Source organism: Aethalodelphis obliquidens, unplaced genomic scaffold (assembly GCF_003676395.1).
Source record: "Aethalodelphis obliquidens isolate GAN/ISIS:26980383/991018 unplaced genomic scaffold, ASM367639v1 scaffold3, whole genome shotgun sequence".
Classification (NCBI taxonomy): Eukaryota; Metazoa; Chordata; class Mammalia; order Artiodactyla; family Delphinidae; genus Aethalodelphis; species Aethalodelphis obliquidens.
In genome coordinates, this window is record NW_020837947.1 from 10,135,938 (window position 1) to 10,161,285 (window position 25,348).

Here is a 25,348-nt window from a genome sequence, read left to right on the forward strand (position 1 = left end):
TTAACTTTCCATTTGATGACGATACAGGGAACAGGGGAAAGGAGGAATCTAGGGCCCCCCCAAAAGGGAGTAAAATATGAGACAATACCTCTCAAATAACTTAGGGACTAAGAAGGGCTACATCCATCATTTAAGAGCATGAAAACTCACTAAAGAGAAAGGAAAAATACCTGTCTTGAACTTGATACTGAGAGGTAGGAGGAATTAAGAAATGACTCCTTTGAGAATTAGCAACCACAGGCTAACCATCACCAGAGTTTCTGGTCAAAATTAACACTTAATGGTGTGCTCTGTAAAACCTCAAGAAGAGAATTCCATTTAAAATGGTCCCAGAGGCCATATGACCTGAACCCACTGATCAATCTTAATACCAGTTGTGGTAGGACAACGAAATATTAGGATGTTAACATCCTGATGTAACACCCTCACTGCATCACCTAGGAAGTATACAAACCATGTCAGTCAGTAAGGATGTGTAACAAGCCACCCCAAACTTAGTGGCCTAAAGCCACCAGCACGTATTATGCTCACAGATTCTGTGGGTGAGGAATCCGGACAGAGTACAAAAGGGAAAGCCTATCCTCATCACAACGTCTCTACAGCCTCAGCTGGAAGACAGCTGATAGTCACCAGACGGCCTGGGGCTGGAACCTTTTGGAGGCTTCTTCACTCAAAGGGAGGGTCACAGACCCCTCCACTAAACAGAAGCAGTGACCTAAACACAATCACAAACGAAAATGTTTAACTTCAAGCCTTTGGATCTAACTTGCAATTTACAGGAAACAGAGGGGCTAGATGAACAAATTAAGCCACATCAAGGGAAAACAATCAGACAAAGCCATTTCATAGGACAACTGACTCCGTTTTCTCAACATGCCAAAGGCATGAATGGGGGTGGGGTAAAAGAGAACTGTTCCAGATAAAAAGACTTAAGGAGCAAATCAATGTAGTAACCCTGTATGAATTCTGCTTGAAACAGATTAACTATAAATAAGGCATTCTGATGACAACTGGGGATCTCCGAATATGGCTAGGTTAGTAAATGAAAAGAACTTACGGTGGCATGTGAATGCTCATTCTATCATCCTGTTTGTCAGCCTATTAAGAACTTTCTAAGCAATAAAACTTTACAAACTGAAATATGAAATATGATTCCTGATGACTAGTGCCCACAAGCAACTGGCAAAAGCATACAACAATCCTTCTGAGGGAACAGGACACAAACCCAAGCCTCAATAAAACTATTTAAAAAAATGAATGAAGGGAAGTAAGAAAATTCTTAGAACTAAAAGAGAACAAAAATAATGCGCATCAACATTTGAGAGATTTGGGCTTCCCTGGTGGCACAGTGGTTGAGAGTCCGCCTGCCCATGCAGGGGACGCGGGTTCATGCCCCGGTCCGGGAAGATCCCACATGCCGCGGAGCGGCTGGGCCCGTGAGCCATGGCCGCTGAGCCTGCGCGTCCGGAGCCTGTGCTCTGCTGCGGGAGAGGCCACAACAGTGAGAGGCTCGCGTACCGCAAAAAAAAAAAAAAAAAAAATTGAGAGATTTAGCCAAAGTAGTACTTAGGAGGAAATTTTTTAGGCATATTTATTTGGCTTTATCAGACAAAAAGCAAGATATAATCAAAGTAAGAACAGAATTTAATTAAACTTATAAAAAAGAACATGTAATAACGAGGACAGTGACCAAACTTGTTTTGGAAAGACAAACCACTGGCAAGATTAATCAAGATTAATAAAAGAAGTAATAACATTATTAATTAAAATGCTTAACTCTGGATGTTATAAAAATTAAAGAAATAAAGACTATTATGAACTTCAGGTTAATAAACTTGAAAACCTTGATGAAATGGATACGTATATAGGAATATATATAAGTAAAAAGCTGACTCAAGAAGAATTCGATAACTTGATATGCCTATATTCACAAAAGAAATAAGATCAAAAATCAGGAATGGGACAGAAGTTAAAACATCAAGGGCTACACAATCCTTTATGACTTTACAGGTGCTTCTACCAAACACTCCAAAAGCAGGTAATTCCAGACTTTAAAGTCTTCCAGTAAGTTTAAAAAGGGGGTTTCCCTGGTGGCGCAGTGGTTGAAAGTCCGCCTGCCGATGCAGGGGACACGGGTTCGTGCCCTGGTCCGGGAAGATCCCACATGCCGCGGAGCAGCTGGGCCCGTGAGCCATGGCCGCTGAGCCTGCGCGTCTGGAGCCTGTGCTCCATAACGGGAGAGGCCACAACAGTGAGAGGCCCGCGTACTGCAAAAAAAAAAAAAAAAAAGGGACTAGTTTGGGAGTTCCCTGGTGGCCTAGTGGTTAGGATTCTGGGCTTTCACTGCCATGGTCTGGGTTCAATCCCTGGTAGGGAAACTGAGATCCCGCAAGTCACGCAGCAGTGTGGCCAAAAATTTTAAAAAGTGTGGGGGGGGGCGGGGAGAGGGGGCGAGACTAGTGTCTAACTCATTCTGCAAAACTTCGTAATACAGATAACAAAACCACACGAGGATAATTACAGTCCAATCCCTTTTATGAACAGTGATTCAAGAAACCTAAATAAATGTCAGCAGACTGAATTCAGTGATGTGCAAAAAATATGTCATGAGGCTAGGTTTATTCTAGAATGCGTGTTTGGCATAATACTTAAAAAAATGTAATATACCCCAATAACAGATTATAAGAGGGAAAACAAAGTGATCATCCCAAAAGACACACAAAAAAAAACCACATAAGATAAAATTCAGCATCCATTCATGATAAATTCTTAGCAACCTAGAAAAAGAAGGGAACTTCCTTATCCAACAATGGGCAGCTACAAAGAAAAGAAAAGAAAAAGAGAGTAAACATTATATTTAATGATGAAATGCTGAAAGCCTTCTTTTAAATCAGAGATTATACAAAAACAGACAGTCCTTTCAAATAATGCATTGAAGAAGCTGTCTGAGGAAGGACAAAAGAAGGGGAGATGGGAGTGTTTTTTTTTTAAGCAATTAAAAAAATAAAATTTGGAAAACATAAGAGAATCTATAAATGATTAGAGTTAGTAGAATTCACAAGAACTTAAAAGGGTCAATGTACAACAAAATTTAATATACCAAGTTCATTATATTTGTATATACCCGAAACAATGAAAAAATGTAATATAATAAAAATATAAAATCTATGTTTACAATACCAAGAAAAATATAACGTATATAGGAATAATTCTAACCAAAAAGTACAACAGTTCTTTTTGAAGAATATTATAAAAGAAATTTAAAACTATCTAAACAAATGAAGAAATGGAGAGAGAAGTCATTCAGGAAGAGGAGGGACAGTGGGGTAGGAATGTGAGAAGAAAAGGAAAATCAGCCCTGAGAACAAGCAGACCGGAGCACCACCCATAGCACATAAGCAGCGCTGAAAGCAGATTTGGACAAGGCCACTTTTTGACAACAAAAATGACTAAACATCTGCCTCTTCTTACTAACACTGTCTTTCTCGAAGTGACTGGTGCTTCTTTACCGATGACAAAGCCCGGACACACTTAAGTCCTGCCTCATGGCTCAAAATTAAGACACCTAACCACCAAATGCTCACAGCTGCTTTGAAGTAGCCAGTCCAGACTGACCCTCACTCCCCTGATACCTCTTAGAACCATCCAGCACACACCCCAACCCCTACCCTATAAACCTCCCAACCCCACACCTTCCGTGAGGCTCCGCAGGGGCGTGTTCTCCCTGGCCCCTAGTAACCCAAGGCAGGTAAACCCAGCTCGTTCTATTACGTGCGTTGCTAATTGTTGAAATGAGGTACTTTTTTTTTTTAACTCTTATTATTTTATAAGCATCACCTATTTCACATAAAACAAAAAAGGAACAATGAAAAAAAAATCCCATTATAATAACAACAAAAAAGACAAAATTCTTAGGAAAAAGCACGGTAAAAAATGAAAAGTTTATATGAATAATAAGCAAACACAAATTGCCAAGAGAGCTCTGAAAAGAGTAATGAAGATGTACTAACCCTACCAGATATTAAAACATGATAAAAACAGTACAGTACTGGCGCACTAACAGAAGGACCAATGGAAAAGAATAAAAGTCCCAGAATAACCTCAAACACTGTACATAAAGGAAAATTTTAAAAGTTTAAAAGGAAAGATAACAGTAATGGTTAATTTTATGTGTCAAGTTGGAGAGTATTTGGGGATGAAATTAGCATTTAAATCAGTGACCTTGAGTAAAGCAGATTACCCTCCATAATGTGGGTGGGCCTCATCCAATCAGTTGAAGGCCTAAATAGAACAAAAAGACCAGCCCCCCAAGCAAGAGGGAGTTCTCCAGCAGACTGCCTTCAGGCTTCATCTTCACCATCAGCTCTCCTGGGTCTCAGCCTGCTGGTCCACGCTAGATTTTGGACTTTCCAGCTTCCATAACTGTCTGAGTCAATTCCTTAAAATAAAATATCTTCATCCTAACCAATAGGCTAGTTCTCTGGCGAGACCTAATACAAGAAAAGTTACTTAACCAAGTGGTCATCTAGAGAAAAACAAATTATGTTGGATCACACCTCTCTCCATAGATTAGGATAAGTGAAATGTAGAAATTACTCTATGAAAATACTACAAAATAACAGGGGACAGTTCCTTTGTAACTTCAGAGTATGGAAGGTTCATAATCTCACTAAAAATAAAATCCAGATATCATAAAAGAAAACACTGCTAATTCTGACTACATAAACATTTTTTTTAATTCAAAAAACCCTTCTGCATGACCAAAAAAATGTACCACAATTAATGTCAAAAGACAAATGATAAGATGCGGAAGTGAGTAATTCATATCACGGACAGAGGTCTAGTCTCCCTAATATACCTAGTTTTTATTATATAAATCAATTTTTAAGAGACAAACAACTGAATAGAAAAATTCAAGATAAAAAGATATGAACTGACAGTCCAGGAAAAAAGGAAATGTAAACATTTTTACATATGTAAGATGTTCAAAATCACTCATAACAAGAAAAATGTAAATTAAAACTACATTATCAGATTGGTAAAAATCCAGAAGCTTCTTAAAACCATGCTACTGGCACATGGTAGGTACTCTCACACATCGATGGCGGGAGTATTAACTGGCACAACCCCTAAGAGGAACAATCTAGCAATATTTACCAGAATTACAACTGCATATACCTACCCACTGATACAGCCAGGAATTTATCCTACAGATACACTCGGACATTTGTGAAATGACACATACACAGAGCATCATGGCAGTGTTGTTTGAATTGCAAATAACTAAAAATAATCTAAATGCCCATCAAAAGAGAACTGGTTAAGTACATTATGATATGTCCATAAAATGGAATGAAGCTATAAAAGAATGGAGGATTGCTTTATGTACTCCTCTGGAAAGAACCACAGAAAATATATTTAAGTGGGTAGGGAAGGGGGAATGACAAAGAACAGAAGAATGTTTACAGTATGTTACAGTGTACCAACATTTGTGTAAAAATAGAGCTAACAATTAAAATATGGTATTTTGCTTCTTTATATAAAGAAACATACAATAAACTAATGAAGTGGTTATCTAGCAAAGGGTGAGGAGGGTGGTGAGCTAGACAAGAGGAACTATGGTGGAGACTGGAATCTGTACCCTTTCCTTGTACTTGTTAATTTTTGAACCATATGAATGTATTATCTAAAACATTACACATTCAAAAACATTAAAGACACAAAGTATCTTAATGGAACCCTAAAATTACCTTTTGTATCAACCACATTAACAAAAGACACAAAGTCATACTTGCTGATTATCTCCTAATACAAAAATCAACAGACTGTGTATGCTATATCTGGGAACAAAAGGAAAGTCTACAGGAAGGAATGTTCTGTCTGTTACGAAACACTGGCTTCTTACATTAAATACAGTTGAGCTCCTTTGTTTTTTAAATGCATGTGAATTCAGCATTCTAAATTCTTATTAAAATTTGGCTTGATTTTAAATATTCTAGTGGTTATTTTTACTTTGTTTTGGGATAGATTTGGGGGGATTATTCGGGTTTTGGAGGTGCTAACTATATCTAAAATGCTAGATCTCATTTCCTAGATAAACTTTCCAAATCTATCTGAACATCAAATTCCCTAAAAAGTAAAACTGTTCCTGTCAAACCAGACCCTCTGATTAGGCTACCTAAATGTCTCAGGCTACCTAAATCTCTCTGATTTCCATTTCTTTGTCCCAGAAGAGTTTACTGAAACTTAAACTTAAAAAATATTTAGACATTCTATAGTTAGGGAGTATGAAAACAAGAAAAAATTTCCAATACACTTTGAGAAATATTTGTATTTCCTCAGTATATACAAAAAAAATGACAGTATTTACATTAAGGAATCATTTTTATATAGTATTTCCTGACATATGATTTATTGTATTCAAGTCAATAAAATAACAGCAGTATCGTTCAAAGCATAAAAGAGGCCTAAACTAAGCACATTAAAATAGTATTCATTAAAGTAAGATTTGACCTGTAGTATGCTTTAAATATTTAAATATGAAGGATATTAAATAACTAATTGCCATGTGGAAGAAGTCATCAGTGAATGCTTCATAAAGGAAGTAAATTTTGAACTTGGTCTTGAAGGAAATGACAGGCACTCAGAATCCTTAATCAAATTGGTTTTACAATCAGAGATTCATTTTAGCTCACTGAAGGAAAATGAGTAATATAATCTCTCTATTGAGTCCTCCTTAAACTCTGATGACATGACAAAACATTCTGTCTACAGAGAAGCTCAATAAGGCTCTGAAAGCCTAGGAAAAGCCTGTAACTTTATATATCATAAACCCAGACACCAGTCTCTCTCACTTACAAAGAAACGGTATTGAAAGGTTATTTAATTTTCCCACATTTTAATAAAAGACCAGACTGAATAACTTTGAAATAATGTACATTCCTACCTCTATAAATTGCTTTATATAAAACCAAAATTTTGAAAACATATATGCAAAAAACAAGATTCTACAGATCTTCAATCTCGGCTGTTGTTTTAACATGTTTTCTTTGAAGTCATAAACTCTTTTTGGAACTCAAATAAAAGTCACATGGGAAAAGACTCCAAAGAACCCAAGAAAATAGTTAAGAAATCAGCTGAATTTATTAAAATTAAGCTTCATATATTTATATATGTTGCTTAGCATCAACAATCTCTCCAAGCTGTGTAAGTAGCACTTTAAAAACTGAATAGTCAATGTCACTGTCTTCCCCTCTCTTCACCACCCCCAACCCACAAAAATGAAAGAAGAGAGGAAAATATAAAATGCAAAGTTACATTTTGATGCTTATGACTGAAAGTGCTATGAAAGCTCTATTTGAATTCAGAGTACAGGTCCTGAGCTCATGATACCTTTTAATATCACTCAGCGACAATCTCTAAAACAAGATGAAACTGAATCACTGTACCAAATGCATATGTACTATTTTTCTACAAATCATGTAAGCTGAAATACATAGCCCAATAACCTAAAAGAGTATTTAATGAGGCTAATTTAAACTAGCAAGTGTTTAACATACTTAAAAGTACATGATTCCCTTTAGCATTTTAATATATTGTAATTGAAGTGATTATCAGTCTATAAGCTAGTTTAGGAAGAATAACACTGCCAAAGGCAACAATGTTTTGTCCCAGTAGCACTTACCATTAAAACAAAAACAAATCAAAAGAAGGCTCAACATAAAAACACCATGTATGTGCCAACTAGAAAGATTACATGATCAATAAAACCATTTTCCTGAATAAGCCTCAACGGAGTGACAGAGTACTTTCTGGAAAGATTCAGAACACAAATGACAAAGAACATGAAATGACTGACATTTTCTGCTGTCACTAACCAGTAATGTAAGAAGCTATTAAACTAGTCATTCTTCCCACCCTTCAATCTCAAACATCCATTCGTAAACAAAGAGTTTAGGTTATAGTTCTGCATTTTCTCAAAACTTCAATTTTTCCCACTGAGAACAGAAATGTTTTCAATGGGCCGGGAAGACATCTCAGAACAGAGGCCTGGGGACCAGGACTGTGCTCACCTGCTGCGGCTGGTACCTCTGCTGGGGCTGGGACGGCAGATACTGCGCCTGCGGCTGCTGGCTGTAGTAAGGCTGCTGGCCCTGCTGGCAGTAACCGCTCACACCTGGCTGGCCATACTGAGGCGGCACCTGTTACGGAGTCAAGCGGGGCAAGTGAGAAAGTCAAGACGTGCCATTCAGCGAAATCAAATATGGTTTCAATTCAGCAACAGGAAGTGGGTTCTTTGCTAAGCAATTGAATTCGATATTTTTAATATTCTCCCCATTAGATAAATTGGCATACTGCTTTCTACTCACATACTATCAATGAAGACAAAAGACAAAGTATTTTTTGAAGCAGAGTTAAATTATCAGACATCAAAAATTGATAATTTCACAAAAATCCAGTGGCAGGGTCGGGGGGAGTTCCTAATACTGACGTCAAAAAATTGTTTCTGCTAGGGCTTCCCTGGTGGCGCAGTGGTTGAGAGTCCGCCTGCCGATGCAGGGGACACGGGTTCGTGCCCGGTCCAGGAAGATCCCACATGCCGTGGAGCGGCCGGGTCCGTGAGCCATGGCCGTTGAGCCTGCGCGTCCGGAGCCTGTGCTCCGCAATGGGAGAGGCCACAACAGTGAGAGGCCCGTGTAACGCAAAAAAAAAAAAAATTGTTTCCGCTAGAAAGTCAAAGCAGCATTATGCTAATCCATTCTCATGCAACACTCAGATGAAAATGAACTCCAGTCCAAGCTCACTAATACTTTGTAGGATGTTTGTGGTTTGGGGACATGTTTGTTTCAACTAAGGTCAGAATGCCTCAATTACATTTTAGCAGATACCAGTTACAGCAGCAATTCCATTACCCGATACTATTTTGGCTAAAAAGAAACAACACTGCTTTATAATAAAATGAAACCCATTAGAAAACAATACTATGTATATCAAACAATATAACTATCAATATGAGTTCTTGATGGAAAGATATTCATAGCTATACAAGGGTAGTATTTTCCTAGTTGATAAAACGGTTACCGATATAAAGCAAAGCGTACTGTGCTGCAAATACCCGAGTTACAGACAGAATGACCTAAAATCAGTCTTCTCCATTTCTAATTTACATGAGCCTAAAAAATCTTGAAATCATTGTTCAAACAAAAGTCCTTCCTCATTCAGTAAATACACCACTGATGATATTTTCTGATGTTCTTTCAAATGAGAAATCTATTGACATTTTTTCCCCCTAATTGAGAGAAAGAACAGGCGAGGAAAAGAAAAACAAGATATCAGGACGGCAAAAAGCACTCCTGGAATGAGAATGGTGAAGTCACTGTGAACACCACAATAGGGTCCATTTGAGAACTGCAAGAACATGATCCCCATAAGCACACATACTTAAGAACTCAGTCATCAGTCCCAGATATACACTTAAAAAACAAATTGACTACAGAATACTGAATGAGGAAAAGAAGAGAGTGAGGAGGAAAATATTAAACACTCTGCCTCTAAGACCAATTAGCACAGTAATTGGCAACATATTCAATGAAGTAAAAGGGAAAAAATGCAGAAAGCTAAAGTTCATATTCCTTTTGACCCGATCTAGATTATTTTCAAGCTGCTAGCAACGCTGACAAAACATTTGGCCACAATGGCTTACAAATGCCTCTCATTTCGCAGACCCCAAGTTAGTAGAACAGACAAGTTTGTATTGAAAACCATGCAACAGCACAGTTGAATTCTTTGCTTTTATTTATTTTACAGCTTGATATCTCATAATGAATGTATGTCCCTGACATAAGCCAAGCCAAAGAATTTCCATAAAATACAACTCCACATGCTAGAATACCATATACTACCACAACACATACCCTTCCGTTCAACACCCATATGTTTGATTTGATATCTAATACTGCATTTCACACAAGCATCTTTGCAGTTTGATTTGAAGCAGTTAGGGTAACACTTTGCCAGTGTTAAAATGACTGTAAAGCTCAGTCAACACAGCCAGCAACTCCCCTGTGAATTGCACTTTAATATGTTGACTTTCTGGTTTACAGAAACCCTTACACACAATATGGAAGTGTGTGTGGGGGGGGTTCTATTTTCTAAGCAAGACAACAAGAGGACATATTGCAGGAGTCTCCTCACACTAGAGAAGCCATGAACTTACTAGATTCTTTTACTATCTATTCCAACTCCGAAAAGTGGGGAAGCAAGCCGGATGCAGGGGAGGCAGGTAGGATGGGTGGGAGTGTAAGCAAATCTTCAATGGATCCATGGCAACAAGCTGCAGAACAGGGCAAACGTCAGAGGGGGAACCACCCAAAGCATCTGCTTGGGAGATTCCATCACTGTCTTCCACAATTAAAAACCTACCTGCTATCCTTTTAAATACATGGTCTAATTATTTGGTACTAACTAACTGGCTAACTAACCTTCTGAGACCCTGGGATAACTGATAGGGCCTAGAGCCAATCAACTGCATTTGGTTTACTGTCCTTACGTGGGAGCCATGACAAAACAGAGATGACTAAGTTCTAGTCTACCTAAAGCATCTCTGTACTAGAAACATATGAAATCTGAATCCAAGCCCTCCTGTACCTCAGTTGTGTGAATACGATCGATCACATAATGATATGCCTTACATCTCCATCTGCAAAATGGGGTTACCTCCTCTATTAATTCCTATTAATATTATAACCAGCAATATTATAATCCTATCCGGAATGCTACACAATAATTATTACTTATTAAACTAAGTTGTAGTGCTACCTCTACAACATTAATTGTTAACTAAGTGTTATCTTTAAAAGGCAATTTCTAAATATAATACACCTCAGCTGTCAGGAACTAATGTCAATTCTTTAATGGTCAATAATGTTTTTGCTTTAATCAGTTTAGATGTAGGGCTTTCAAAGTTCTATTATATGATTTTCTGACATCTTAAACCAAACAATCATTATTAAGAAACATAAATGGAAGGGCGGAGCCGTAATACATGGACTGCCCCAGAGCCTACTGCTGGAAGCTGTCTGCACAAACCCCAGAGAAACTGTGGTCTCGCACTGCCGGCTTCTCACACGGCATCAAGGCCTTCAGCCACAACGCTCCTCACTCAGACCTCCATCTTTCACAGCATCTGCTGAGGACTGAGAAACCCACTACACTGTTATGAAGACCCAAAGGACTAAACCATGAGGGAAGCATATGAGCTTTTATTGTCTCAAGTTTTGTGAAATCAATTTTGGCTACTAAGAGTCTTTTTGCTTATCTCTTAGTTCTTAACCATATTCAGGGTAAGTAAGATTACCAAACTGTTGAATTCAACTGTTCAGCAGTTACCAAACTGTTGAAATTTAACCAAGAGTTACTGAGTTTCAGGAACCAAGTGCTGAGAATTGAGGAAACAAAGCACTTCTGTCTCAGATACCACGCGTCCCCTAACCGGCCTAACCCACCATCATTTTCAGGCCACTTCTGATTTGATTTTACCACAGGGGAGATTATTAGATTTCGTCAGTTACCCCTTTAATCATGTGTTCATGTGTTTACCGTTTGTCCTCATCACTAGACTACACACTCCTACACCCGTGGTATGCCTCCTGGAAGGGGGCCTGCCACTGAAATGTTTGTTGGATGAATAATGAATGTTGTTCAATGGATTATTAAATCAAGTTATTATTATATAAAACTTCAGCGCTCGCCTCGGCAGCACATATATTATATAAAACTTTAATGATGGAACACGTTATAAAACTGAAATGACTTATACCATCCAAGTCTTTGATTCAGCTTCATCCAATAGACAAAAACCCCAAACCTCACATTGACAGCAGCAGAGGACCCTCGGCTATTACCGGCTAACCCTCGAGGTCATTACTGCCCAGCCAACGTGCTGGACATTTATCACTAAACTAAACCAAATGGAAATCTCCAGAAAATGCCTAAGATCAGGGATTTTCTATTTGTTATGTAAAAATAAGAAGAACAAAAATTTCTCTCATTTCTAAATAAAGAGGATCTTCAAGTGGAACATGCACACACACAGTCACAAAATGTTTTATTCCAATTTTCAAAGAAATGTGAATGCTTTCAAACATTATCGGAGAGGGAAAGTATAGCTAAAAATGATTCATTTACTTTGAGTATTTATTTTATGAAACTACTCTGATAAAGGACATGAGTATTAACTTTCAAATCTCTGTGTCATATTAAATGTGCAGAATCCCAGGCCCCATTTTTCATTTTACTTTACCTTGAACTCTTTGCTCATACTTCAACACTGAAGAAATGATCAGGTTTATATTCTCATCCTTTTCCTATCTAAAGAAGTTTGAGAAAGCAGTTTCTCCACTAAGTTTCAAGGTGCACTGCCCTACGACCCAGCAATTCCCCTTGTGAATACATACCCATGAAACACTCACATGTGTCCCAGGAAGGATATTCCATCCAACACTATTTACAAGAGCCAGAAAGAGGAAGCAATCTAATTCCAACACAGTAAGTAAATGGGAAAAATAGATTTTGCTAGAGTCATACGTGGAATTCTAACCATAAAGGGTACAGCTTAGTAGCATTAAGTAGATTCACACTGCTGTGCGACCATCACATCTATCCATCTTCAGAACCTCACCATCCCCAAATGAAATTCCATTTCCATTAAACAGTAACTCCCCATTCCTATCCCCCACCCCAGTCCCTGGGAACGACTATTCTGCTTTCTGTCCCCATGAATTTGGTTATTCCTTTCGAGTCGGGCTTATTTCACTTAGCCTCATGCCTTCAAGGTTCATCCATGTTCCAGCATGAATCAGAATTTCATTCCTTTCTAAGGCTAAAAATATTTCCATTTTAAGTATATACAATATTTTGTCCCATCATGGGCAATGGGTGGGTTGTTTCTACCTTTTGGTTATTGTGAATAATACTGCTACGAAAACAGGCATACAAATACCTGCTCAAGCCTTTTCTTTCACTTCTTTTGGACATATACCCAGCCCATAAGTGGAACGGCTGGATCATACGGTAGTTCTATGTTTAATTTTCTGAGAAACCGCCATACTGTTTTTCACAGCAGCAATACCATTTTTTAATTCCTGCCAGCTGTGCACAAGGGTTCTAATTTCTCCACATCCTTGACAACACCTGCTATTTTCTGTTTGTTTTTGTAATAGCCATCTTAATGGGTGTGAAGTGGTGTCACACTCATTATGGGTTTGATTTTCATTTCCCTAATGATTAGTGATTTGAGCATCTTTTGCATGCTTATCAGTCATTTGTTTATCTTACTTGGAAAAATGTATTAAAGTCTTTTGCCCATTTTTTGATTGGGTTGTTAGGTTTTTGTTGTTGAGTTGTAGGAATGCTTTATATATTCTGTGTATTAATCCCTTATATGATTTGCAAATATTTTCTCCTCTTTTGTGGGTGGCCTTTTTGTTCTCGTGATAGGGTCCTTTGATGCACAAAAGTTTTAAATTCTGATATACTCCAATTTATCTATCTTTTCTTTTGCTGTCTGCGCATTTGGTTTCCATGTCCAATAATCACCGCCAAATTTAACGTCATCAAGCTTTCCCCTAGGTTTTCTTCTAAGAGCTTTAGAGCTTTAGCTCTTATGTTTTTAGGTCTGACCCATTTTGAGTTAATTTTTGCACATAGTGTAAGGTAAGGGTCCAACTTCCTTCTTTTGAAAGACCTGTTGTTCTTACTCTAGTATATAATTTTCGTATCAGCTTCAGATCCTTTTGTTCTAAGAACAGTTTGGTTTGGTATCTACACTTCCCTCTAGAACTATATTAAACGAATACAACACACATTCAACGAACTGTATAATCTGTTTATATGAAGTTCAAAAACAAAATTTATAGCAAAACTAATTTATAGTGATAGTAATCAAAACAGTGCTTGTGGGATATGGGGGCTGGTGAGAAAGAGGGGTGAGGAAACTTCTGGGGTGATGAAAATATTCTGTATCTTAACTGGGATGGTTGGTTCATAGGTGTACCTTAGTTGTCAAAACTCATCGAACTGTACACTTACGGTCTGAGCATTTCATTGTATGTATATTATAACTTTAAAAGTATGTATATACACTTAATAACGAAGAAGGTATCTAAACTTTTGACCTCACGTTTTTTCTAATGTATTTATGTCAAACCATTCCGGCCTTACTTAAACCTAGATGTAAGTTTCCTATTTGATAATAAAATAGCAACTGTTTCTAGGAGCTTAACAGGGAGTTTTCATACTTTCAATTTACATAATTCCAAAATATTACACAGCAATTAATACTGAAACAATCATAACGAGTATGTAAATTCAAATATTTAACGCAAGTCACAATATGTATAGGAACGATATCCCTTCAACCCAGAATTCTGCTTTTGGGAATTTACCTTAAGGAAAAATATAAAACAAGTGTGCGAAGATATGTGTAGCAAGGAGGTCACTGCACGCCCCTGATACCACCCCCACTCAAAAACAGGGAAGCAGCCTAAATGGTTAAATGTGCCTCCACAGAGACTGGTTTAAAAGGGGAGGGTAATGATATTCTATTCAATAAAATATCACAGAGTCATTAAAATGAATGATTCTAATTGTAGATAATATGTATTGAATAGCAAGAAAGTCTGTCCCTGGATTTTTGAGGTGGGACTTAAGGGGTAGCAGGTTACAAAACCATATATATATTTTTTTAATATGAAAATCTGTATATGTGTGGTGAGTAAAGAATTAATAGCCCAGAAGAATATACATCAAATGTTATGTATCATTTCTTAAACCAACTCTGAGTTTTTCATGAATCTAAAACTAAATGCAATTTATTTTGGATTAATTATTGCTGTCTTTCTAAGAATTATCAAAAAGTATATTATAACAATTTATATTTCACAGCAGAAAGCTTCCTAATTTTTATTTGTTAGTTTTTCATCATAAATGTGAGTCCTTCCAGATAAATTCTACAAAAAAAGGAAGGCAAAAGGCATAGGAAAAATGAGTTCACAACAGCTACATTTTAGTCACTACTGTGGCATATTCTGCTGGCTTCTGATTTTACAGAAAGAGTAAATGCTATTTTTCATGCATAAGAGACAGACTGAAAATTCCCCACAGCAAGGAATTCAGATGCTAAGTCTATGTGTGGCTGAACCAACTGCAGGAGGAAATTTTATTATGTCAACATGTCCAGTCAAAAATAATGTGTTAGAAGGTAATAAATAAAGTTTACAAGGTCAAAATCCTACAAATGCTCCACAATCTATAGTCCCTTAAGCTAAGTTCCCAACTGAGACTTTTAAACAATTTAGGTGCTTTTTAAATTCACTTTCTTATTTTAAAAAGAGAAATAAATCTTGTCCTTAAGCTTGTCTAAGGGGGGAAAAAATACTCCGTAACTTCCTGAAATTACTCCTTCATGCTTGAAAACTGAGAAACAATCAACGAATGTACACTGAGTGCTTACTGCATGCACTGCATAGTAAAGCCATAAGTTCCTTCAAATTTTATCCAGCTTCCCTTGAGTAACAGAAAAAAGACAACGTGGGCTTGGAGGAGTCAGCAAAGAAGTCAAGGGTCAAGCAGTGTCTAAACTCCAGAACAGGCTTGATGACCAACCACGCAAACAAGCTAGTTACTCAGCTCTCGTTGCTACGGAGCCCACTTCCATTTTTGTCTATGCCCTTGTACCTAACAGATAACTTCCGGGCCATAAACACTGCTGTTGTTTAACAGACTGAAAAAAAACCAACATATCTGGGCTACTTTAGCCCACTCCCTTAGCTTAAAATTTTTTTTTAATTCATATCAGAAAATAGCTTTACTTTTTGATTTGTGAAACTAAATTAAAAAGTTCTCATTTGTCATCAGCAATAAATTTTTTCTCATGATAAATTTTGCTTTCTAAAGCTTCCTTATCAGGTACACACTTTACGTTTATAAGATCATAAACAGTGAAAATAATATATATATAATCTCTCTTGGACTTCTTTATAATTATTAATTGCCTACAAAATTTCACTGCTTATTCTAAGTCCAACTGCTCTGTATTTAGCAAATCACAGCTTAAGTGAATACTATGTCAGACCAATGTTCTGCAGAGTGAATACGCTACATGGCTGTGGGAACTGAATGGTAGTGCCTTTCATGACCTCAATTTCCAGAAGTTGGCAATATGTCCTGAACAGCCTTTATTTCCTCTTCATAATCACTGTCATTCTATTACCCACAAATTTATTTATACCCTTTTCAAATTAATTTATATTTCTAGTCTCTTGAGGGTAACAAGTTCTGGAACATTACTATCCATTTTGTAAAGTGGTACATCCTTTAGTTTCCATAAAATTAACTCCAAATTTCAAGGAGTGCCCCCTAATGCTAGTACATGGAACTTGATTGACAAATGCATGGTCAATCAATGCCAGCCAAAGCCTTTATTGTACCAGATCAGAGATTCCTTGTCAAATGCTTTCTGCCCCCCTCAGTCCCTTGATTATTTTCACTGCCTTATCTAAACTGCTTTCACTGTTAGTCTTTATTGTGGAATAGCAGCTAAAATAGCATAAGTGATTCCAAAGGCACAGCAACCGTGGCTGTACACGAAAGTAAAATCACTTTTCTACTTACTTTTAAAAAGAAACCTCTAGTACACATTTTGTATTCTCCTCTACCTCTTAACTACAGATGTTTTCACCTTTTTTTCCAGGTCAGCCAATTAGAGGAGATTTTAAGTATTCATAAAATGCAGGCATTCACTGGCAGTAAAATGCTTCCTCTCATTTACAACCAGTGTTGAACGAAAGTCTTACTGTACACAAAATTAACACACAAGTGTATAATTGTAGTTTTATGCTCAAGTGCCCTAATTATGCACTTTAAAACACTTTCTTCCCAAGGATCCATCGAAGGCATTTGGTATCACAGATCTATGAGGTCTACAGTGCACTTCTTTGACAAAAGAGAAGCATAACGAGAAAAAACCCTGCAGCTTCGGAAAGAAAGTATGCATGCAATGTACATGATGATAAATCTCATTCTAAAAATTTTAGCTAGAAAAAGAGCATATTTCCAATGTGTATGAATGGGTGAGGGGTCTACTACCTAAGAGTAAAAGATGAATTCTTACTACCTGTTCTTGAAGCAACCAGAACCAGCATACCAAAGCCAAGTGGTCTAAAATCTTTCATAAATCAACATGGGGAGAAAAATTCACCTATGAGTCTGCGAGCCTTACTAATATAATAATACAAGCAGGAAAAAAACTTAATAGTAAAAGGAGCCTTGCTCATTTCTAACGCAGAAGCTTTGACATCTAGGTTACTAGTATTTACATTTAAAACAAAATGAAAAATAAGTATTTTCCATACCAAACACACGCAGTCATTTTTCAATTAGAGAATCATAACTATGGAAATGCATCAACATGGTTTGCATGAAGCCCTACTTCTGTGGAGCTCACGGTATGTACAGAAAGAAAAGAAGGGCTCTGATGGCCATCTATAGAAATAAATAGGTCAACTCTGCTACAGAAGCAACATTTTCTTAGAAAAAGTGACTTAAAAATAAAAACATTTTTTAAAAAGGAAGGAAGGAAAGAGGGAGGGAGGGAGGGAGGGAGGAAGAAAAGGCCTGAGCTGCCTCACAGGGACTCAGTTGTCTCCATTCAAGAAAGCACTTTACCAAGAAACCAGGCACGTGATGTTGTATGTAATGAATACATCTCACTGAAAAGCAACTTGGAGTTTCCATCTTTCTTGTTATATTACTGGCCAAACTGCAACAGGTAGTTGTAACTGGTGAATATAATCTTTGAGTTGTTTCAATTTTTAAAAATATATATAAAAAGATTACAAAATCAAAAGTCAAAGCAGTACAACAGTACCTCACACACATATTAGAACAGCAGTTTTCTAATAGGACTTTAAGTGTGAGGCTACAGTACGTTCATGTTTTTAAAAACCACCCACTTGGTCTACTCATCACGTGGTAAGAACACTGTTGTTTACTACAGGTAAAAAATGGAAAATACTCAGCAGTGCAACTGATGGGAACTTCTTGCCTAGCTGCCCTTCTGGCCAGATTTCATAAAGCACAGAAAGGAGGCCAAGAGCTTTGCCAACTCTCCCACATAAACCCAGCTGCCAAAATGGACGTGCCGAAAGGGCGTTTCAGAGAATTTTGAAGAGATAACCTTTGCTGAGGCTGCAGGGTCAACTCTGTAACCGCATGACTGGAACATGTGCAGTGAATGCTAGACTGAAAAGACTGTTCTACTGCAGATAACTATGGAGTGGGGGAAAACAGAGAAAACAGGGATTTACCAGAATCAGACTAGAATTTTAAACCAGCCAATGGAGAGACAAGCAACTGGTATCTTCTATGGAGGGGATCTTGATGGTGGGGGGACATGAGGAGAGAGACCGTTCACAGCAGGATCTTTCTACCTTGGGGATTTTATACCATGCATTTAAACTCCGTGTGTGTGCGCGCGCACGCGCGCGAGTGTGTGTGTGAGATTTGTTAATGCAGTTTTGAAGTTGTTTCTTTTTTCTTTTTTTAATTAAAGAGTCAAAGCGGGGAACTATGTGATGACACTTTTCCAAGAGTCTAAAGTTCATCCATGGAGGGTAAGGGGGCTAGCTGCTTCTATATCCTCTCTCTCCTGCTCACAAAAAAAAAGAGAGAGGGAGGGAGGGAGGGAATGATTTTAGTAACTGAGTTTATAAAAATGTGAGTAAAGAAACCACCAAGCCCCTCAAAAATGGATATTTCAAAAACTATATTGTGTTAAAATGTGATCCTTTAAAAATATACAGTCTAAGTATTCTATAAGGTACCTTTTAAAGGAGAAACTTGTACTCATTTATCTATCCACGCCTAAGTGTAAATAATGTATATGGTGAAAACTGTATGAATGAAGAAAAGTAATACCGACGGTAATGCAAAAGGGTCAGACTTCTCCATGTAACACGGCCAAAACCCAAACCTGGCTTCCTCTGAGACTTTGAGAATTCAGTAGACGGAAGAATCTAAGAATAGACAGTCCCGGGGGACGAACCAGTATGGGGACCTTTACCGGCATCCCCCCTGAGTAGAGGCACTGACACTGGCTCGGAGGGTGGGGAGACAGCTGCAGGCTTTGTCCTGTGCTACCCAGGAACACAACAGCCTTCAAATTACCATAATTAGCTGGTCATTTTATTTTTTGCCCTTTCAGAATGAACTCATAACAAATAATGAGGAGTGAAAATAAAGGAGTCCTTTTGCACTGGGAGGTGTTCCTACCACCACTAACCCACCCTCTCTCACAAATCAGTGATATCTCTCCTGAACCCCACCTGCAAAGGTAAGACTAAAGGAAATATACATGCACATTAGTGGCTGAAAAACTGACTCCTTGCATTTTATTCCCTGGATCATAGTCTGAGTTGGGGGGCCGGGTGGAAATGCTCAAAAATACATGCAACACACACAATCACATATTTGGATCAATAAGCTATTGTTTTAAACTCACACTCATTCCCCCATCCTCAGAAGGCTAAGCCTAATTACACTTTATTGTAAATTATTTTATCATGCGCTATTAGAACTGGTAGAGATTTCAGAGATCACTGGTTCAACCCTGTCCTTATTAAGATCAAGAAGGTAGGGTCAAGGGTTAGGAAACCTGCACAATTTCACCCAGCTGGAGTCTCAATCGGAATTCAACTCTCTGCGCACACCCCCTCCCCACCCAGGGCTCATTCCACTCTCCCAGGGTGCTCAGTCATTGAATGGAAGGACTGGGGAGTAGCATGTTAAGCTAAGCATGGAAGACACTCAGGCTGGGACAGGAAGAGCAAAGGACACTCTGGACACCCTGTTCTGTTCTAGCAGAGAGCAGTCTAAGAACAGACAAGAGTATTGGGGAGCCCAAAGAACCTAAGGGAAGCAGCTGGAGTGGGAAGGGGTTGAAAAAAGGGAGCTCGGTGAGTAAACACACAGTGGCTACAAATGAGAAATGTACACACATTTTTTTAAGTTTTAAACACTGAAATTAGAAAGGATTAAGATATAAAATTTCTACCAACACAGATATCATATACTCAAGGCAAAAGAGAGGAGGCGGGGAGGCCCTTCATTTTTAGTCATTTGGCACATAAATTTAACCTATATGATAAACTTGTGATATTGGGTAATAGTTTAAAGAGGAGTTTCATTTTGAGGTTGAGACAGTATGAGGAAATGATGCTTTAGATAAAAATATCAAAGCCCTTGAAGTATAAATATATTTCAAAGCAAATGTTTATATAAGAAGAGAAAATCATTTAATTATTTCCCTTGAGATCTGCAATTTTTTTTTTATTTCATCAGATGGAACACACGTGCCAAATAGTCCCAAAAGATTGGTCAGGAAAAAATATAGGATGTTGATATTTTAAAATCATTAACAGAAAGACACTTGGGGGCAGACAGAGGAAGCTTTACCTAATGTAGAATTATCAACAAATTAAATGTTTCACTTCTTTCTCTACCGTCTCTTCTATTTATATTTAATAATTTATTTTAAATCATTAAAATTAGACATTCTATAACCCATTCATTTTGAAACACAACAAATAATCAAAATTATAATTATCCCTCACAAAACTATACTTGAACACAGATGTGTTCTCAGACTGTCCATTCTAAGCACCTCTGCAGGGAAGTCAGTAGACTTTGGGATAATACAAAAGTCATTTAACTATTTTCCTAAAACATGAAGGGGTACAAAATAATTGTCCTAAGATACAGTCCTCCAATCCAATGGCAAATAAAGATAACAGGGTCAAAATGTTTCTCATTAGACCATATTCTAATCCTACTTTAACTACAAAAAACCAATTTCTTCATTACCTTTAGAAGGAAAAAGCCAGACTTCAAACAGTATGCCAAAATAATTTTCATTTTAATAAATCCTTTAAATTTAAAAGATGCATTATACATATTATTGGGGGAGGGGGATGATTTCCAACTATTCATCTGACATATTTAGTTTCCTTTCAAGAACGTTGCTTACAAGACCAGTGGAAGTCCATCAGAGTAGCAAGGTTAACACTGGGGTCACGAAGTCTCCCCGAATCAAGACCAGGTGTGAGGAATTAGTGAAGAATGGTCATTTTCTAACCAGAGATATTACATTCAATAATCATCACAATCACTTAAAACCTATAGCTATTTCTTACTGCCAGAGAAAAGAAGTAACAACACTAGTATCTAGCCATTTGGTGTTTCCTAAAATCTCTTTCCAATATCCTCCACTCCCCAGACTGGTGGGAGCCTAATGAATCTAGAAATCCCCGCCACCCCCTTAGGAGACTGTGATTACCCCATACGTCCCAGACGAATCCATTGTTAGGGTCTGGGCGTGCCATCCTGAACAGGTCCTAATGCTCCTGAATGAAACTCTCCATCTGCAGGACAGCCTCCAGGTGGGGTGCCTTCACTGCAGGCTTCTTCAGGGGGCTTCTGCTGGGACACAGGCTGCTTAGCTGGCCACGCCCTGACGTGGAGCTGATGTGGAGGGTAAGTGACCTGCCCTGCAACTGGTAAATCAAGTAACTGTGCTTTCAATTTTCCATCAAGTTGTCCTGCAAATAGGCCATATTCTAATTCTACTTTATCTCAACTGTAAAAAAAAAAATCTTAAACTTCCATTAGAAAGAAAAGGGGTGAGGAATCAAAGGTGCTAAAAATACTGAAGGGTAAGCAGAGCAACGGCTTTCAAATGTTTTGATTCCAAATCAAAAGAAGAATTACGTTTCCTATCACAACCTTGAACACACATGACATCCTTACTACATGTGATACATTCATATTTTGTTTATATTCAAATTCCCTTTTTAAAAATTTCCGGTTGCAGCTTAATACACTGCTTTCATGCTCCCACTAACAGATTACAATGAATAGTTTAAAAAACATTGCACTCAAGGATGATTTCTTTCAGAGCATCTCAGGGAAAGCTGTTCCAAGTGATATTGTATCCGAATCAATCAGGGTCCATGGATATTGGTTCCTAAAGTTCCTTTCCCCTGACCTGCAGCTGCCATCGATACTCGACGCCACTGCCAGAGAACAAAACCACTGCTGATTTGATCTGAGTAGGTTGAACAGCTGGAGCGGTTCAACAGGAGACAACCAGCAAAGAGAGAGAAGGCAAACTCCAACAGCGCAGGGCAACAAGCCACCCATGGCGCCTACTGCTCAGAGAGGAGGAGACAGCAGCTCCTGGAAGGAATCAGGAGTCACAGCAAGAATGGGTGAAGGAGAGACAGGAGGCTGAGCAGAGAATCTGGAGAATGAGGGCGTGCCATGTTGAACAACAGGCCAGTGCCAGAGATGGTACATATCAAACGTATTACCGCTGGAGGAAAGAAATGAGATTAAAAGCGTGGAATGGATTGAATTCCAGAGGAGGCGAAGAAAGGAAAATGAGTAAATTTTTAAATATAAAGAGTAAAGAGAAAGGGCTATGACTTCTTTTGATTTGCCACATAGATCCCAAAAGAAGAAACGTTAAAACCTCATAGGGACAAGGCAATATATTTGTTGCAGTGATGCTCCTAAGAAGAATAAGGGAAGTTAACATATAATTGAAAAAGTGAATGTTCACAAGATAGACTATTATAGGTAAAGAGGCACTGGGTGAGACGCTACAAGAACAGGGAGCCTGAAGGTGTCTCACAAATGTTCCCTGGACAACCAACACTGGAAAACAGAAGAAACTGAAGGCAGTTGTATCCACTGAGTTTGCACCTTTAGAAAATACAGAAATTAAGCTATGGAACTCTCCCTCTTGTCACGTTTCCCTTGTACTCTTTTATCATAACCTTACTTTGTTCTCTACCCCGAGACCTCAATATGAAATCCCCTATACCACAAATTAGAGTATAAGACTAATCAGCTCTGATTCTTTTCTCCAAACAACTGACTACAGTAACTACCAGAAAGATGTCATCATAAAAATTGTTCATTGTTATCAGCTAACCACCCCCCCCAATTCATGACAATATCGATACTTCATATGTACAAAGCGCTTTTAAACTTCTTTCACACAGATGATCTCATTTAACTCTGTGATAATTCTATGAAAAAGGGTAGAGTTAGTCTCCTTTCACAGAGAACCTTCTCTGTGAAGGTTCTAAGAGTATGTGGCCAATTGGTGACAGAATCAGTGATAGATGGCTGGTCTCCTGATTCAAACAGACTGCAGTGTTGAAAGAGAAAGATACGGCAAGGCTCCCTTAAAGTCGGTATCTGTGCTTTGTTTTCACAGATGGATTTTGAACTTCTCTATACATTCCATTATATCACATGTACTGATTCAACATTTTATTAAGCAATAAAGTACCAAAAGAATCATCCTAGTCTCTACAGAAGACAGAAATACGAATAAGACAAAATCCCTGCACACAGCAGCTTACAAGCAGAAAAGAGAGGTAATACATGTTTACAGTTCAGAATAAACAGGAAGATTTTGAGCAGTAACAGAAGGACAGGAGAGAAGGAAGCAGGTAAATTCCACTTGAAGAGTTGCGGAAACGAGTCCTAGAGCGTTAGGAAATGCTGCTCAGACCAGAGGTACTGGCCCTAGGCCTGGAGGGAGGACTTGACTCTCAACTGGCAGAGAAGAGAAAAAAGAGGAATCCCTGTTGAGTAACAGAAACCCAGGTGGGGAAGACAGGAACACATTAAGGGTATGAGGAATAAACAGTTCAGTGCAGTGTGAGGTAATGATAGAGAAGAATTTTGATTAATGCCCAGGCCACATTATGCACACTGCAGATGCTTAAACAAAGAAACAAACAAACAAAAAAAAAAACAAAAAAAAACAACACTGGCTGTATGAATGGTTGACTCTGTAATAAATTAGTACATTTCATTTTAAAACATAAACTTATGAGTTACCACCCAAGATAATGACTTACAGTTAACTCTCAAGTATCAATTGCGAATTGTCCTTGGAAAAATTTTAAGCCCATTAAGGCTTTCCGCCTTGTCACAGACACCTTTAGGACGCCTCCTTACATTACTGGCCAAGAACACATCTTTTTCATGGTAACCCAAATAAGCCATTGGTAAGGAGGCAAACTTTCTGCTCTCTGAAATCAAATATTGCATTCCAAAACCATGCAATAATTTTTAAAGAATACCTACCATTTGGAAATTATTGCTGTAATTGTTCCCCTTTAATCAACATGAACAAACACTGAGCATGCCCCAATGGGTACTACTTAGACTAAAATTCCAATAATGGGTGATGAAAGTAGTCAAATACTGAGGTCCACAAACCCATGCAATCCTCAGACTCCCTGAAAAGTGAGTGATGCAGAGCTGAAGACAATGTATCACATGTGCACATAGTAAGAGAAAGCACCTGAAGACGGTATAGGTGACGCTACCTATATACGTACATATTTGTTTATTTGAAAAATAAAACTACTAAAAATTATCTAATTTCTTCCAATTTCTTTCGGCATATCATGAATTTCAAATCCGATACATCCAAATTTTCAAATACCATATATCAGACCTCAATCTGGGTCCAGGTAAACAACTATAGGTTTACCCTGGTACTAAATAACTGAAATTGGCCTGCGGCGGTCACAGGAGGGCCCACAGAGAGGCTGTTCCAGACCTCACAGCCAAGGTGAGGGTTGGGAGGGAGGCGAGAGGGGAGCAGTTGGGCATTAGGGGTGGCTCACTTGGGCCCAGTTACAAGTTAGTCACCTGGTAGAGCTGTGGAAAGTCCGGCAGGCCCAGGGCAACACACTGCAACAGTGCAGCTGCACAGACACACGGGCTCCTGCATTTTAAATCCCTTCTAACCTCTACCAAGCCAACAAGACCTCCTCTATCTATCAAGCTTCCAAATTCTTCTCTTTGGCCTTTTTCTCTACATTAGAAATATGAGAAAACAACCACACAAACTGTTGTCAAAGTAAAATCTGTTTCCTGAACAAAATTTACAAGTATTTTCTAAAATAATAAAAGCTTAGTAACTACCATCCACCAAAAGCCATCAGTAATTTTTCTTACGCAAATTTTACACAAGATATTTATTAAATAATTACAAAATTTTCTTATTCTATACAAAGGATTATGTTTGACAATTTAAACACTACACCAGCTTATCAACTCCCCTGCAAAGGCTCTGGAGTAAGCTTCTAACACAATCATACGACATTCTCCCTGGTTTTCTCCCATTATCCTTCATTACCAGCAGTCCAGTTTCTACCCCCTCCCTTCTCTCTCCAGTCACATCCCTCTTTCCCTCTGACTCTCC

At 38.1% G+C, this 25,348-nt stretch overlaps 1 protein-coding gene across 8 annotated transcripts in view; it reads right to left on the reverse strand.

Moving 5' to 3' along the window:
* Positions 1 to 25,348, reverse strand: part of ARID1B (AT-rich interaction domain 1B) — a 412,304-nt gene that overhangs the window by 276,347 nt on the left and 110,609 nt on the right. For all 8 annotated transcript variants that reach the window (XM_027082651.1, XM_027082627.1, XM_027082631.1 and 5 more), the window contains exon 3: positions 8,073 to 8,201. In XM_027082651.1, coding sequence (XP_026938452.1) covers positions 8,073 to 8,201 — 129 coding nt within the window. The remainder of the gene's footprint in view (positions 1 to 8,072; positions 8,202 to 25,348) is intronic.